Source organism: Chiroxiphia lanceolata, chromosome 9 (genome assembly GCF_009829145.1).
Source record: "Chiroxiphia lanceolata isolate bChiLan1 chromosome 9, bChiLan1.pri, whole genome shotgun sequence".
Taxonomy (NCBI): domain Eukaryota; kingdom Metazoa; phylum Chordata; class Aves; order Passeriformes; family Pipridae; genus Chiroxiphia; species Chiroxiphia lanceolata.
Window position 1 is genome coordinate 12924131 of NC_045645.1, and position 15156 is coordinate 12939286.

At 44.0% G+C, this 15156-nt stretch overlaps 1 protein-coding gene across 4 annotated transcripts in view; it reads left to right on the forward strand.

The window, feature by feature from the left end:
- LEPR (leptin receptor) overlaps window positions 1–11761 on the forward strand; it is a 30542-nt gene extending 18781 nt beyond the window's left edge. For 2 of the 4 annotated variants that reach the window (XM_032696908.1, XM_032696909.1), the window contains 10 exons: window positions 2175–2374; window positions 3228–3376; window positions 3623–3782; window positions 3873–3955; window positions 4531–4747; window positions 5488–5670; window positions 6186–6281; window positions 6668–6770; window positions 7402–7477; window positions 9080–11761. In XM_032696908.1, coding sequence (XP_032552799.1) covers window positions 2175–2374; window positions 3228–3376; window positions 3623–3782; window positions 3873–3955; window positions 4531–4747; window positions 5488–5670; window positions 6186–6281; window positions 6668–6770; window positions 7402–7477; window positions 9080–9883 — 2071 coding nt within the window. In that variant the 3' untranslated portion in view covers window positions 9884–11761. Of the gene's footprint in view, window positions 1–2174; window positions 2375–3227; window positions 3377–3622; window positions 3783–3872; window positions 3956–4530; window positions 4748–5487; window positions 5671–6185; window positions 6282–6667; window positions 6771–7354; window positions 7478–9079 lie in introns of all 4 variants that reach the window. The other 2 variants (XR_004358625.1, XR_004358626.1) reach the window with 2 other exon arrangements.
- Window positions 11762–15156: the final 3395 nt, after the last annotated feature.

The following is a 15156-nucleotide window of genomic DNA, read 5'->3' on the forward strand; positions in this document are numbered from 1 at the left end:
TAGGACCTGGGACCTCTTGAGGTCTCCATATAATCTTTGATTTTTCTATAATTCTGTTATCTTTTTTTCTATATGCAGACAGATAAAAATATAAGATGAAATAAATTCATTTCAGATGGAAAAAAATCTTGCTTAGAGAATCAAATCTTAGTTCATGAAGTGGATATTTCATCTTTGACTACAGCAGTTCATAGAATCCTAGAATCTCAGAATGGTTTGGGTTGGAAGGGACCTCAAAACTTGTCTCATTCCAACCCCCTGCCATGGGCAGGGACACCTTCCTCTAGGTCAAGTTGCTCCAAGCCCTGTCCAACCTGGCCTTGAACACTTTCAGGGATGGGGAGTTCTCAGTTTTCCTGATCTTTTGTTTTCAGATAGTTTAATTTTGTCTGTCTTTTAGACAGAGCAGGAGAACTGGGATGTTGTGTGCAGCAAACACATTATTGTTTGCAAAATACAAACCTGATTATGAAATCAGTGGTACCATCACCCTTATCTTCATTCATCTGCACAAATGTTTCTCCCGGTAGTAATGTTTTACCATGAAACTAAAGAATCCCTTTGAGTTACTGATATATTGAGCTTGAGAGTTTCCTAGAACCACTTTAGTCTTTATATAAACAAGACAGACAGACAGACAACCCTTCCTGAGAAAAAAAATCTCCAGTCTTACTGCTCTGTTGGACTGGATATGCAGAAATTTTGGCAAATTGCTGAGGGCCTAATCCTTTGGAAAGCCAAACTGTCTTCTCTGTTGGAGATAGGCTGAAATTTTGAAGTATCCTGTACCAAGGTGAATATTTCACAGGGTTTTCTGGACTAAAGAAATAACTAGAATGCTTGAAATTTCAAGTGAAGGCTTTTCAGGTAGGATTAGTGACTGGCTGACTGCTAAGGTAGGTTTTGTTTAAACTGTCTTCACAACTATGAATATAATGAGTGTACTGCTGGGCAGGGAGCTTGGAAGAAAACCCATGCTGCTCTTGCCATGTTTTTTATTCCCACCTTTTCACTGTTCAGGTCTAGCTAAAAATGTTATTTTCTAGTAGGAGGTGATAATCTGTACATTTGTTAGTGTTCCTGCTAGATCAAAGAGTGACTTTAAGACTGCTTGCAAATCCTTCCCAAATGCTGGTGCTTACTGTGATCCTTCTTTTTGTTCTTTTTTTGTTGTTGTTGTTTGCTCATAGTAAGATCTGAAAGAGGAGGAAAAAAAAAAAAATCTTCTGAGTTACTGCTGCTGTTAGATTTTGCAGCTGAAATACAGCCCTGCAGTGATGTGTGTGATGGTTTGGCTGCTGGGGTTTTGTTTTGCTTGGGTTGTTACTACATCTTCCTCTACAGTCAGTGCTGCCAACAGAAACAGCTCCGAAAGGATCATTCTGGGAGAACAGGGAATGCCAAGCTAAACCTCCAAAGCACAAGGCACTGCTTTAATCAGTATTAAACTGGACAGGAAGAGGAGAGATTCAACCAAGTGTAACTCTTGTGGTTCAGTTGAGTAACTAATACCCTCTCTGGCCCCTCTCACCACACCCTCTGAGCTGTGCACAAGCTTAGGAGAAACTTGAAAACTTTCCATTTCCAATAAGTTATCCAGGGCCATTTTATCCAGAAGCCAGTCTCCTCTCTTCTGTTGCCAGATGTGATAATTGTATTTTAAAATCAGCCTCCAGAACTGATATTTTATGGGATTTCCATCTCCTGGAGACCTCACTGTACATGTCTGACTGGTCTGTGTGGCAGCTTTCCCCTGATTTCCAGTTGGTATTTTGGAAGTCATTCCTGACTGGAGTGAATTCTTGGCAGGAGATCTGCCTTGCTGTGTTTATTGCTAACACCTCAAATCACATGATTGATGAGTTTATGGAGCTGCTCTTGCTGTACCTGTTTCTTCTTGTCGTTAGTCTCCTATCAAAACATTTTGCACTGGGGAGAGCCTTCATATCCTGCTTTTTCCAGGCAAAGAGCCAAAGCTTTGAGGAGTGACACTGCAGTGCTATTTAGCCATTTAGTGCAGATTCAAGATCTGCCCAAATAATCATCAAAACCCCCAGGATGGTTTCAGTGACACTATTTGTTTTAATTACCTCCAGACTTCTGTTTTGTTGTTGCCATGAGCAGCTTAGAATTGCAATGTATCAACTGAATGTGGTTTTTCTTTCTCTTTTAAGGAGCCAGATTTATTGTTCTGACTTTCCAAGCCCATCTCCAGAATCAGAGGTGAAAGAATGCCATTTGCAGAAGAATCATTCCTACGAGTGCACATTTCAGCCTATTTTCCTTTTATCTGGATATACTCTGTGGATAGAGTTCAAGCACTTCCTAGGAACACTTGAATCCTCCCCAGCCTGTGTCATTCCAGCAGATGTGGGTAGGCTGAGGTTCATGCACATCTCTCTTCACTTGTGACTTTGGATTTCAGTCCTTAGATGGTGTAGTTAAAGTTTTCCACAGCGTTTAAAATAACTTAAAGAACATAAAAACTTTGATATTGTCTTGGATTACATGTTATTTCCATACATTTTGCTTGGCACAGGAGCAGATTGTAAGTGCACCTAATACCTGTAAAATTAAACATCCAGTTTTGCATGTTTATTTTCCCTACACAAAATACAAATGTTATATTGAAAAAGGCAGCTCGGTTTTTAATTAGGTAATTCTTGGTTATCTAACTTTTCATACCTCCTATGCCTTCAATTAGTTTCTATTTTGATAAGTAGGGCACTATATGTATTATTTACATGGTTATATATTTATTTAAGATCATGGGGACTTTTCATGCTCTTTCATACTTACACAAAGTTTCTTTTGTGACACACACAGCACTTAAATTTGTATAAATCAAGAGGCAGGAGCAGTGTTTGAGTGTTTTCAAAAACTCAAAAATGTGCAAATCACGGTTTATAATCTGTTCTGTGACTCAGAGCATTCACTGGGTATTTTTTAGACACAGATGTGAACATCTTTAGCTGTTTGTCCCAGGGCAGGTACTGAATGCCAGCACCAAAATAACCTGTTGTGCCTTAAATTAAAATGAAACACAAGGAAACGTGCCCATGGATTGTGTGTTTGCAGCACAGTCCTGCTTTCCTTGGAATTGCAGAGGCCACAACGTGTTACCTGCTACCCCCAGGATGAGGAAAAAGTAATCCATGATGATTGGATTTAATGAGGAATGTCAGTGCAGATATTACAGCCATTTTTTTTCTCTTCCAATTTTCCAGTGAAGCCGCTTCCCCCTTCCAATATCAGAGCAGAACTCACCAGGAATGTGGGGCTGCTGAACGTGAGCTGGACAAACCCTGTGTTTACAAACAGTGATCTGAAATTCCAGATCCGGTACGCAGTGAACAGGGAAGAGATTCCATGGGAGGTACTGTCTTTTTTAGTCTGAATTGGAGCAGGAATCACTGCAGTGTTGTCATTTGGTGTGTAGCTGCTTTTTGTGGAATATTTGGCATGGAAGAAATCACAGGCATAAGCATTTGCAGTATCTAGCAGAGGAATATTACTGATTATCCCGCTTTCTCATTGGATTAATTTTCAGGGATTTTGACTCCAAGAGCTGCCTAAATAGACTTTTGCTCTTATTTTACATTTTTTTAACCTTCTGTCACAGCTCTGTGAAGTCTCAAACACCCCAAGCAGCTCAGCTGTGATAGAAGTTGAGCAGCTCTGTGTGGAGTACGTTGTCCAGGTGCGGTGCAGGGAGCTGGATGGATCCGGGTACTGGAGCGACTGGAGCAGACCCGCCCAAACACTTGTACAGGACATCAGAGGTCTGTGTCCTTCCAGGGGCACTTTGAGATCTGGGCCAGTGTTTTCCAGACTGAGGAGTGACACTATTCTTCCAAACTGTCATTTTGCAGCTCCCTTGCAAGGCCCTGAATTTTGGAGATTCGTTACCGAAGATCCAGCAAGGAGGCAGAAGAACGTTACACTCGTGTGGAAGGTGAGAGCAGCCACATTTCAGTCTTTAATTTTGATGCAAAAAATGGCAAGAAATGCCAAAAAGGGAGTCTGACAACCACATGCTTCCCTGTGAGGCAAACTCAGGCAGTCATTACTTATGGGACTTGGGATCTGCCTCTTGCTTGGCTAATCCTGGTGAATACTGGTTATACTACTGGGATGCAGTTGGAGATGGTTTTTCCTTCTTGGCTTTTAAAGGCTGAGACAGGACAAAGTCCCTCAGTGCCTGTTCACTCCTGTATGCCCATGTTGTGTGCAGTTGGCTGCTCTGGGTTTTGAGCCCTAAAAAATGTGTGAAACAGTGAATTACTGTAGGAATCTAAAAGTCTGTCTTTCCTTGTTCTGGGAAGAGAGGGAATAAGTGTCAGCTCTCTGAGAGGCACAGAAGGAATTAAGTCTTTACATGGACTCCAGTGCCTTGGCTAAAAGGACAAGAGCCAGGCTACAGAATATATGTATATTGGGTCATATTTTCTTAAAATTGGCACTGCCCAAATAACATTTGCTTTGGAAATCAGAGCCAGGGGAATGAATTAATGCCCATTTTTGCGACAGCCACTGATGAAGAACCACTCGTTGTGCAGCGTGAGCCGATACATCATAAAGCACCAGACACCAGGGAACACCTCCTGGGTGGAATATGTTGATCATGGCACCACCTGGTCTTTTCCATGGACGGAGCACACTCACACCATCACAGTTTTAGCCATGAATTCTATTGGAATTTCTTCAGTTAATTTTAATTTAACTCTCTCACAGCAAATGAGCACAGGTAAGAACAATGATGAACAGCCATTCTGGGAATCACAAGGAATCCTTGTGATGCTCTTTCTTTGTAATAAAATTCCCTCTGTTCGAATAAGAAATGTTTTATGGGGATACATTCAGCACCACGAGAGCTATGTGAAAACTGAAATTTCCATTGTATGAAAATCCTAATGATCTTTGGGTTGGGAAAAGAGTTGTCTGTCACTGGGCTGACTTCCCTCCTAACAGAATGTAAAGTAATTAGTCAAAGAAAAATGAAATCCTGCTGTAGAACTAATCTTTCATCTACTTTGTCTTGGGAACACCCAACATTCCTGCTGGGGAATGTTTTGTTGTTTCCAAAATGAAATGTGGTTGCGTTTCTGGCTGCTCACCTGACGGGCTGCCAGGGTGCAGAGTTCTCAGAGGTTTGGCTTGACTTCCTGAGTAGCAATTCATAGATTTGGCTACACTCTGCTGTGTTTATTCCTGACAGTTCAGTATTTGCTGATAATTTTTTGGTTAAGGATAAATAAGGAGGTGCACATGAGAATCGTCATATTTGATGTCTAAGAAACTTGATCTGTTTAGCATTTGGGACTGGTTGGTGTAAACTGAGCTTAGAGAGAAACATCTCTGCTGATGTCAACTGAAGATCAGGCTTTATTAGGTAGGAGATAACTAAACAAGTGTTCAAGTGCTGAAATTTAGCAGTCCTGTATAGTTTCTGGGATGTTGATCGTGGCTGTTCCCCCTGTTCCTCAGTGGATGCCGTGCGGTCGCTGAGTGCCTACCCCGTGAACAGCACCTGTGTCATTGTGGTCTGGACTCTCTCACCCCAAATCTATATGATAACATTCTTTGTTATTGAGTGGAAGAACCTTAACAGAGAAGAGGAGACAAAATGGGTGCGAGTTCCTCCAAATATGAGTAAATATTACATTTATGGTGAGTGTGCACTTGAAAATATAACGCATGGTATGTTATTTTGCTGAGCTTTTGGAGTCCTATTTTTATTTCTGATGTCTTTCATGGTGAGGACCAATAGACAAATTTTTGATGATCATTAGAGGATTGACTGTTTTAATAATCAGGTTAACAGAGTGAGGCTCAGGAGCGTGTTCATTTTGTGGCAATACAATAAAATTAGTTCTGGAATATTGAGTACAGAAGCTAATTAGTTTAGTATGTGCTTTTCATTTGCATTTTGGCTTTAACCTTAAAAGTTTTTACAGTAGCTCCATGAAGATGTTAATTCCATGACAGAATAATGCTGGATTATCCAGGATGGATTAATAGTTTTAATCTTGTGATATTAAAGTAGGGATCTATAAAGGATTATTTCCCTTATTGCCTTCTCTGGGTTGATCTGAACTCTGAACTGTGACCAGAGCCTCTGTGGAGGGAATTGTCTAAAAGTTGGATACTATTTTGGATTCAAATGTCTGATTTCCTCTTTCCAGATTACTTTATTTTGATTGAGAAGTACCAGTTCAGCCTGTACCCTGTGTTTGCTGGAGGAGTTGGCAGAGCCAGAGCAACAGATCAGTTTAGCAAAGGTGACTGACAGGATCTTTGTCCTTGTCTATTATGAAATAGGAGTTTGTAAAAGTGACCTTTAAATGCAAAAGTCTCTGTCTTACCAGAAAAAAAATATCAGTAATGGAGCAATTGTAATGTAACTACAAACAGACTTCAGTAGCTTTAATTTGAAAACTCTGTGGGATGAGTTCAGTGAGAGACTAAATTCCTATTTAAAATGATTCCTTCCTTTTTGTCTATTTATTCTCAAGGGAAAGGTTTGTTGATTTGCAGTGACACTGTTTATCAAGGCTTTTTTCCATTTAAGCAGTTGTTTCTATTGTGTATTATTTCCCTATTGCAAACTATTTGTTCACAGACAAATTATTTTTCTGCATTATTATCTGAACTCCTTTATTTCCAGGTGGATTTGAAAATGAGAATAATGGCAGCCTCTCCGTGGTTCTGCCAATAGTTATTTCAACCTCTGTTTTGTTGCTGGGAGTGTTGCTGGTTTCACACCAAAGGTATGTTTTTTGTTGTCATCTAAAAGTCCCAGGTGGTGCAGCTTCACTGGTCCCAGTCTGCTGAACTGGTTTCACAGAATCCCAGACTGGTTTGGGTTGGGAGGAACATTAAAGCTCATCCAGTTCCACCCCCTGCCATGGGCAGGGACACCTTCCACTATCCCAGGTTGCTCCAAGCCCCATCCAACCTGGCCTTAGACACTTCCAGGGATGGGGCAGCCACAGCTTCTCTGGGCAGCTTGTGCCAGGGCCTCACTCCCTCACAGGTGAGATTCCTTCCCACTATCCCATCTAACCCTGCCCTGTGGCAGTGGGAAGCCATTCCCCCTTGTCCTGTCCCTCCAGGCCTTTGCCCAAAGTCTCTCTCCAGCTCTCTTGGAGCCCCTTCAGGCATTGGTGGGTTGGGGTCATCCAGCACAGACTGTCTGTGCCTTTGATAATTTGCAAAACTGCCACCTGGTATGTCACTTCTTTATTTCTTTATATTTGCATTAAATTTCAGCCATCTATAATATCTAAAATGAATGTTTCATGGTCATAGTGCTCTGGATAAATAAAATTGCAGAGATTCCTTTTCTGTACAGTACAGCCCCTATGACGTACCAACTCCAGCATTTACCTGACATTTCAGAATGAAGAAGCTGCTTTGGGAGGATGTTCCAAACCCCAAGAATTGCTCGTGGGCACAAGGAGTTAATTTTCAGCAGGTGTGTATTTCCCTGGTGATGCTGCTTCCCCCAGCCCAGGGATTCTGGCTGCTGTGAGTTCAGGGCTGGGCTCTACCTGTGGGTTAGGCCAGACCCTGCCTAACTACTGAAGGAAGAACTTGGAGCCTCTGGAGTCAGCAATACAGAGAGCTGAGAGCTGGAAAAGTGCCAGGACCAGACCCCAAGACCTCTTCTGAATGTTTAAATTTTACAGCAATTAGTGAATCAGTTGTAGAATCCCGTGGGTGTAACATTTATGCACCTTAGTTTGTATCAGCAAACAAAGTTTCTCCTGGTCCCAGAGTATCATCACCAAGACAATAATCCAAATTTACGTCTGGTAATTGCAAAAGAGCGTCTTAGGGCCATGCTTGAGCTTCCCTGTGGGTTTGGATCTAGTTCCATCTGGTCAGCAAAGTCTGGGAGCTGGTGACCTGAGGCTGACTTTTCTCCTGAGTTTTATGGAGCTCCTTTGCCTGTTGTTTAATGCAGTTTGCACCTAGCTCACACCATACATGCATCGGGAAATCCAGCTGTGTCCTGGCTGATACTCCAGAGGATTCCATTTCCCAAGACACTGGATTATGCATTGTATTTGATAAATATCTGGCAGGCTTTAATGAGTGATGTGTCAGAGCTGACAGATGGTGGCCTTTGCCACATGACACCCCTGGTCCTTGGATGTGGTGGGTTTAATCTCTGTGGGCAGTTCTATCTGTGTTTGCTGTGGTGCCCAGAGAGCAGATCCCGGGGGCTGGGATGAGGGAAGGGATATAAACATCTGTGTTCAGGATAACCCACCTGCCTTAGGCGAGCAGGTGTATGAGGGGGACACAAGGTTTTTTGTTTGTTCAAAAGCTTCCTGTTAATTTTGGTGATGGACTTGTGTGGGACAAGTACTGAAGTCACAAGAAATCAGTCCTGTCATGCGAGGGCCGAGGCAACACTGATAGCGAGTTTGGAGTGACTGGAAGCCCAAGATACATGAGTTGTACACTCTTTGCTATAATTGCACACTCCTCTGAGTATTTTGACATGTTCCTCATTGTTTTGGCAGCTTCCCTGCTGTAAAACATGGTTTGTTGATATACATAAAACCTGGTTTAGTCTGTTTTGTCCTGAATTCATTAGGAAATATATATTTTTCAAGTGAGTTTTCCTTTGTAGCTCTTGGAGTGCTGGTGTTGTAATCAGTTCATCCTGCTGTACACACACCTGTATTAGGTAGTAGTAAATCCTATATTTCTCTGAAGTAAAGGTATTTCTCTTCACCCAAAACACAGAGCTGCTTAGATGGCGATGTTCCAAAAATACTATGGACAGGCTGAATTTGACCCTGAATAATACAATCCTAGCAGGGAAAGTTACTTCAGCTGCCATATAAATTATTAAATCTGTTGAGGAAATATATTGTAGAGGATTTTCAACTGTATGCTCTTGAAAAACAATGTGGGAACTTGATGTGGCAAAACTCCAGAGTCCTGAGAGTGCCCTGGGAATGCACTCAGGTGTTTGGATTTGTGATCCATAGAATCAGTACCTTGATACTGCAATAAAACTTTTAAGCAAGAGATGAGCATTAAAATATGTCTTTTCTTCCAGCCTGAAACTTTTGAGCATCTTTTTACCAAGCACCCTGAAGCCACCTCGTTTGAACCTCTCCTAGATGCAGAGATAGTGCTGGAAGACATCAGTGTCACCAAAGCCTCGGAAAAAGAAGACACACAAGATTTTTTAGGAATTGCTTCCACATTTCCAAACCTCCAAGACTCTGAACGTGACTCTGCTTGCTCGAGCAGCCACTTCAACAGCAGCAGCTCCTCCCAGAGCTCCCAGGAGGTGCAGGGCAGTGGAGGAATCGACCTCAAATATGCAACTGTTGTTGGCAACTCCCGATCCGATGGGATTTGTGAGCGGAAAATGAATCCAAGGAGTTGTTTTGATCGATGCTTCTTAGCAGAAGATTCCGCGGTTTCAGGTGCCTTCTCCAGTAGCACCTGGGAGGTGGGAAGTGGAGTGTTTCTGGTGTTCCCTGGCTCACCGGGCAGGCAGCCCAGCAAGACCCTGTCCCTTATCTCTTCAGAGGGATTTTCAGAGCCTTTCGACCACGACGATGCTTTCACGGACAGTCTTGAGCGGAGCCTGTGTTACCTTGGGATAACACCATTGGAAAAAAGAGAAAATGGTATTTTTCTAACAGAAAGTTCTGAGATGCTGTGTCAGTTCCATACCAGGAATCTGCTCACAGACACGGGAGTTCTTCAGCACACACCGACGGATGTCCATGGGTTTATCCAAAGTAGCCTCAAGCCCAAAGCCATGGTGCCATATGTGCCACAGTTTGGGATGGCTGCTGCCAAGGGAAAGGAGGCCACAGAGAAAAACTCTGCTGTCATCACACCATAATTTGAGACTGCTAGTGGTTTTTTAGGTGTTGATGCACTCCCCTGTTTTTCCCTCTCCTGACTTCCTCCAGGAGCTCTTCTCTCTTGGAGCTGGGTTCTGTATTTAAGTGCCAGGATTTAAGTAGGAAAAAATTCCATTCCTTGACCTAATTTTCAAATGTGAGGCCTTCCTTTAGAGATCTGATTGTCCAAGTTACCTCAGGTACCATGTTACCTATTGCTAGTGCCTGTTAGAGGTGTTACATCTGACAACTCCAGTGAAGAATTGGACTTGAAATCAGATTGGGTGCTGTAGACATTGAGGTGAGAGGCTTTGGGAGATTCCCAAACACTCCTCAGGGGCTCAGAAGGATTCAACACCATCCACCAAATGAACCCAGTGCCTTTCTTGTACAGTCACTGACTGTCCTTTTGTCCTGGTGTGGATTCCATCCAGTTCTGTAGCCTTGGGCTTCTCTCCATTTCTTGTTGTCCAACAGTTTTCCTCTGGGGAGAGCACATGTATTGGCAGCACAGACCCATGCACACATCTTCTCTCTGTTTAGGAGTGAAGGGTCTCCTCAAACTGCATTCAAAGAGCTTGTTCTGGTTTTAGGGTTCACCTGGGGACCCCAAGGATGAGGGAGCAAGGAGTGACCTAATATGTAGACTGAAATATTTATATGGGAGGTGGTTTTGGGGGGAGAAAGCTTGAATGTGTCATTTCACTGGGAATGACTTGTGACACCAAGTTGAGCTGGATGTGGTTGGAAGGAAGGGGTCAAGCAGTGAAAGGCTCAGGGAAGCCTCAAGAAGAGGAAGAGAATAAAAATTCTTAAGTTTCCATTAATTGTGGGTGTTAGCTGGATAAACTGATGTTTGGAAGTTAAACATCCACAGTTTCGTTGTTGAACACAAGATTCCAGTGCAAATGGTACTACCATAAACTGACATCTCTCCCAACCACTTTCCTAAGATTCTGCAGTAGAAAAGACAGGAATTTGATCCAAGGACCCTGTATTTTTGATCTTGTGTGAGCTAACCTGTCTGTATGGACTCGGAGAAGTCAGTTTGCCTCCACAACCCTGCTTCACTCAGCCAGAAATCTCCAGGTGGGAGAAAAATCAGGTCTTGGAGCCAAGTCAGTTCGCCTCCACAGCCCTTCTCCACTCAGTGGGAAAGCTCCAGGTGGGAAGAAAATCAGGTCTTGCATTCTGGCTGTCTTTTCTGGGATAACCAGGTAAAAAAGCCCATACCTATTTGCAAGCCAAATCTGTTGTTTTTGGGTTTTTTTACTTCATAGTTGGTAAATATTTTTGTACATGTGCCTTTTCAGAGAACTATTTCAAGGAGCTAAGAAGGATGAATTTATTGTGTATTCCAAAGCTAAATCTCTGTAAAACTCAACAGAGGCAAAACCAAAAAGGCAAAACCCAGCGACAATAGTAAAAACCAAAGCGAGTGTGAATTTAAGACCAGCTTAACACAAAACCCAACTGCTGTTTTTTTTGGACGAGCTGCTGACCTGGCTCTTGTGGGCTGCTTTGTTTCTGATGTTGACTGTGATGCAGATCTGATGTTCTGCTTTCAAAAATATTGTGTGTGGTGAGGGATTAAAAGATGTTTTCTGTTGAGGACCTCAAAACTCGCTTTCACTGTGATTGGAGGCTGTGGGACAAACCTGCAGGTTCCTGCAGCATTCCAGGGGTAAAGCTGTGACAAGCACTGAGGGGAATGCTGACTTAGGATTTATGTGAGAGAAGGAATTCCCTCCTGCCGGCATGGGAACTTGATGTGGCACAACTCCAGGGTCCTGGAATGGGCTCAGCTGTTGGATTCTGCCTCTCCAGGGGGTTTGTCCACCAGATCCAACATCCCCTGGAGTGTGAAGATGTGGGAGGTGAGTGTCCAGAAAAATAATTTAGTTGTGTTTGAAGATCATCTTTCTTAAGATATGAAAAGCTCACGTTGATTTTAGCGCACTCAGTCCTTACCCAGTAACTCTGTAAGGACAGGAGTAGCATTAACCATGGGAAGGATCAGCTGGGGGAACCAGGGAAGGCTTTCCTGGGAATGTGGGAAGATGCAGGAGTTAATCGTCTGTCCCTGTCATGCAGGACTGTGCCTCCAGCTGTGCTCAGGAATTGCTCTGTTAGGAGAAGTGCACGGGGTCTTCTCTCGATGGATGGTGGTATCAGCACTTTTGGGAGTCCAGCCTGTCCTCCCACTGCTATCCCACATTTTTTCCAAATAGCCAGACCAAGTGTTGCTCCTTAAGAAAACAAATTCATCTGCTCTACAGAAATCCTGCTGTGGATGTCAGAAATACAGCAAATGTGAGCTGGTCTCTTCTGCTTCAGCAAAAAGAGATTTTCAGTGTAATTAGTGTAGAACCAAGTGACAGAATCCCTTCCTGGGGTTCCTGGTCATGCAGGTGAACCCAGGTCCTGACCCACAGCTGAGGCCACAGCTGTACCAGTTTATCCCATAAATAATTCCTGAAACTGCTTCTCAGTCTGGCATTTTCATCCGGATCAAACGGGCATTCGATCCCTCTCTTCACCTCTCTCTGCTCACATATAAAGCCAAAATCTGCATATTCTGAACCCACCATCTGCTGCGTCTGCCTTGCCCTGGCTCCAGTTACAGCTTCAGCTCCGGCCGCTCCTGCAGGCAGCAGCTGCCTTTGGGAGAGGAAATTAGGAGCTGGGACAAGTTATCTTGTTATTTTCCACCATTATTTTTTCCCCTCAACTTCAGGTCAGTTTATTTGTCTAACACAGCTGAGTCCTTCCCGTGCTGTGGCAGATCACAGCAGTTTATTCCATGTTTCCAGCCAGCTCCTTCTGCCACGATGCAGCCACTACATGTGTTTGAGGCAGGAGCAAAATATCGTGGGAGAGATGGAGATGGGAAGGTGCAGTGCCTGGGCAAAGGTGGTTTTGGAAGGTAAGGTGATTTTTGTTATAGTCAGAATAGAAGCTCTCACTCATTTCAAAACAACTGTCCATGGGGCCCAAGGGACAGAGGAAGGAGCTGAAAGGAACTCTGTAGCAGGAGCTGTCCTTGAAACTGGAGTGGAACAGAGCTGAGAGTTAGTGCTCAGTGCCTCTCTTGGCAGGAGACCTGGGAAGTCCCTGCCAAGAAACAGGGAGAAAGTAGGGAACAGGGTCATGCTGGGATCTGCATAGGAGGAACAGGGTTGCTGGGGACAAAATGAGTTTCAGCTGATGCCCTTCATCTTCACCCCTGGTCTGAAGGGGTCTCCTCTGTCAGTGGCTGTCACTGGTGAGCAGGTGTTTGCCTGTCACAGTGAGCCATCACCTGGTGTGGGAGCCGGTCCTGCCCCAGGGTTTCCCACTGGAAAACTCGCTCATCGACATGTTTTTTTTTTTTTAATTTGGGAAAACCCTTAGAGTTATACTTTATAGGGCTGGATCCGAGGAGCCCAGAGCTGCTGCCTGATACACATTTTTCTCAGCTGGCTCTGGAAGTGTGAGATCCTGTTGTCCTGCAGTGCCCCACACTGTGCAACTGGGCACAGGGAGAGCTCAGAGGATCAGGGGCAGGTGTCTCTGCTTTTGCTTGGCTGGATGATCTTAAGGGTCTTTTCTAACTGAAATGACTCTGGAATTCTCTGATCTGGCTCATTTGTTGCACACACACCTGGTCCTGCTGTGTCCATGTGTGCAGGTGCAGCAGTAACTGATGGAAGAGCAGATTTCCTGCCCAAATCCTCCTCCATTGGTGCTGCTGGCACAGCACGAACCACATGGAGTCGGCTCCGGGCTTGGCATTTCCCTCCTGGATTTGAGTGGGATACTCCTGTGCTGAGACTCTGCAAGGTCTCCCTGTTATTCGGAGTGAGCTGAGGCATCGCTGTGAGCAGCTCCTGCTGCCCACAGTCACAGTTCAGGGACTGAAATGGCAACACAAAGCCTTTGAGTGCCCTGGAAAGCCATCAAGTCCCACGGGATGGGTTGTCCCCACCTCCCCTTCCCTGCTCCTGGGGAAGGACCCCCCATGTCCCCGCACTTTGATCATCCCTCTAGGCACTGCAGAGCCTGGGGGACAGGCCAGGCATGGCCACCTCTGCCCTGGGAAGTGTGAAGGATCAATGGATCACTTATTTTGGGACACATGAGGAAAAGTCCTGTGATGCAAGTGGGCTTTGCAGCTGGACACTGGATGGGGAGAGAGATCAATGGAGGTGAGCAGTGAACACATGGGAAGTTGAGGTTTTTTCCAAGGAATACCCAGGTGGGTTGGTGTGGGCTGGTGGGGGTTTTTTTGGTGTTTAAATAAACACAGAAGTAAGAAAATTACCACTTTAGATATTTTTTTTATAGCCACCATCTCCATGACACCTCTATGAGCAAGGCCTGAAATCCTCACCTGCCTCCCCCTCTGCATCACCCACTGCTGGGCTCACCCTGACCAGCTCCTGAGGAACCTGCTTGGAACTGGGAAGCCAATGGATAGCTGGAGATGGGGAGGCAGGAACAGGACACACTCCTTTTGGGTGTCCTTCTATAAAAAAACCCTGATCAAACTCAGAAATTAATGTGCTGGGGGAAGAGTATTAATTTTTGGAAACTGCTAAGGTTGTCTGTAATAAATACTTCAGTATGATGCACTTCTGGAGGGAGTTTCTATAGTTATTTGAATACATATATGCAAATATTATGATACTCAAATACTATTATTTAAGTAATAATATAATATACAAAACAGTTGCTTTTATTATCCCACTTTATTATAATTTTACTGCAGTGAACCACCACTACCACTAACAAGTTATCCCTGCTTCTCTCTGGGACACAGGGACTCACTTGCTGTTGCTCTCCATTAACTCTCAGTGTGCCCCCTCAGTCAGGGTTTTATGATAATAACACAAAACTGCTTTTATGTCAGGGAGTTGGAACTAGATGACCTTTAAGGTCCCTTCCAACCCAGGATTCCATAATTTTAAAGCATGGAAGTGAGTGATACATCCTTCAAGTCATTACCCTGTGATTTTGCTGTGGATGTTCCACATTATGTGTTCTCTGTTGCAGAAAAGATAATTAAAATGCAGATTTCTGGTGGGAATTTCTGCAAGAGGAAGGATCCCATTCTTCCAGTCCTCCTTCTGCTGGGAAAGCAATAGGAATTACTTTTATCAAGGTTTGAATTAAGTCCATAGGCCGTGGTGTGCATCCAGATTTTTCCAACATGCCGCAATCAAACTCTGGGATTTCAGTGCTGACCCAGTGCCCAGATGCTGCAGTTGACAAGGACATGGTGGCAGTGCTG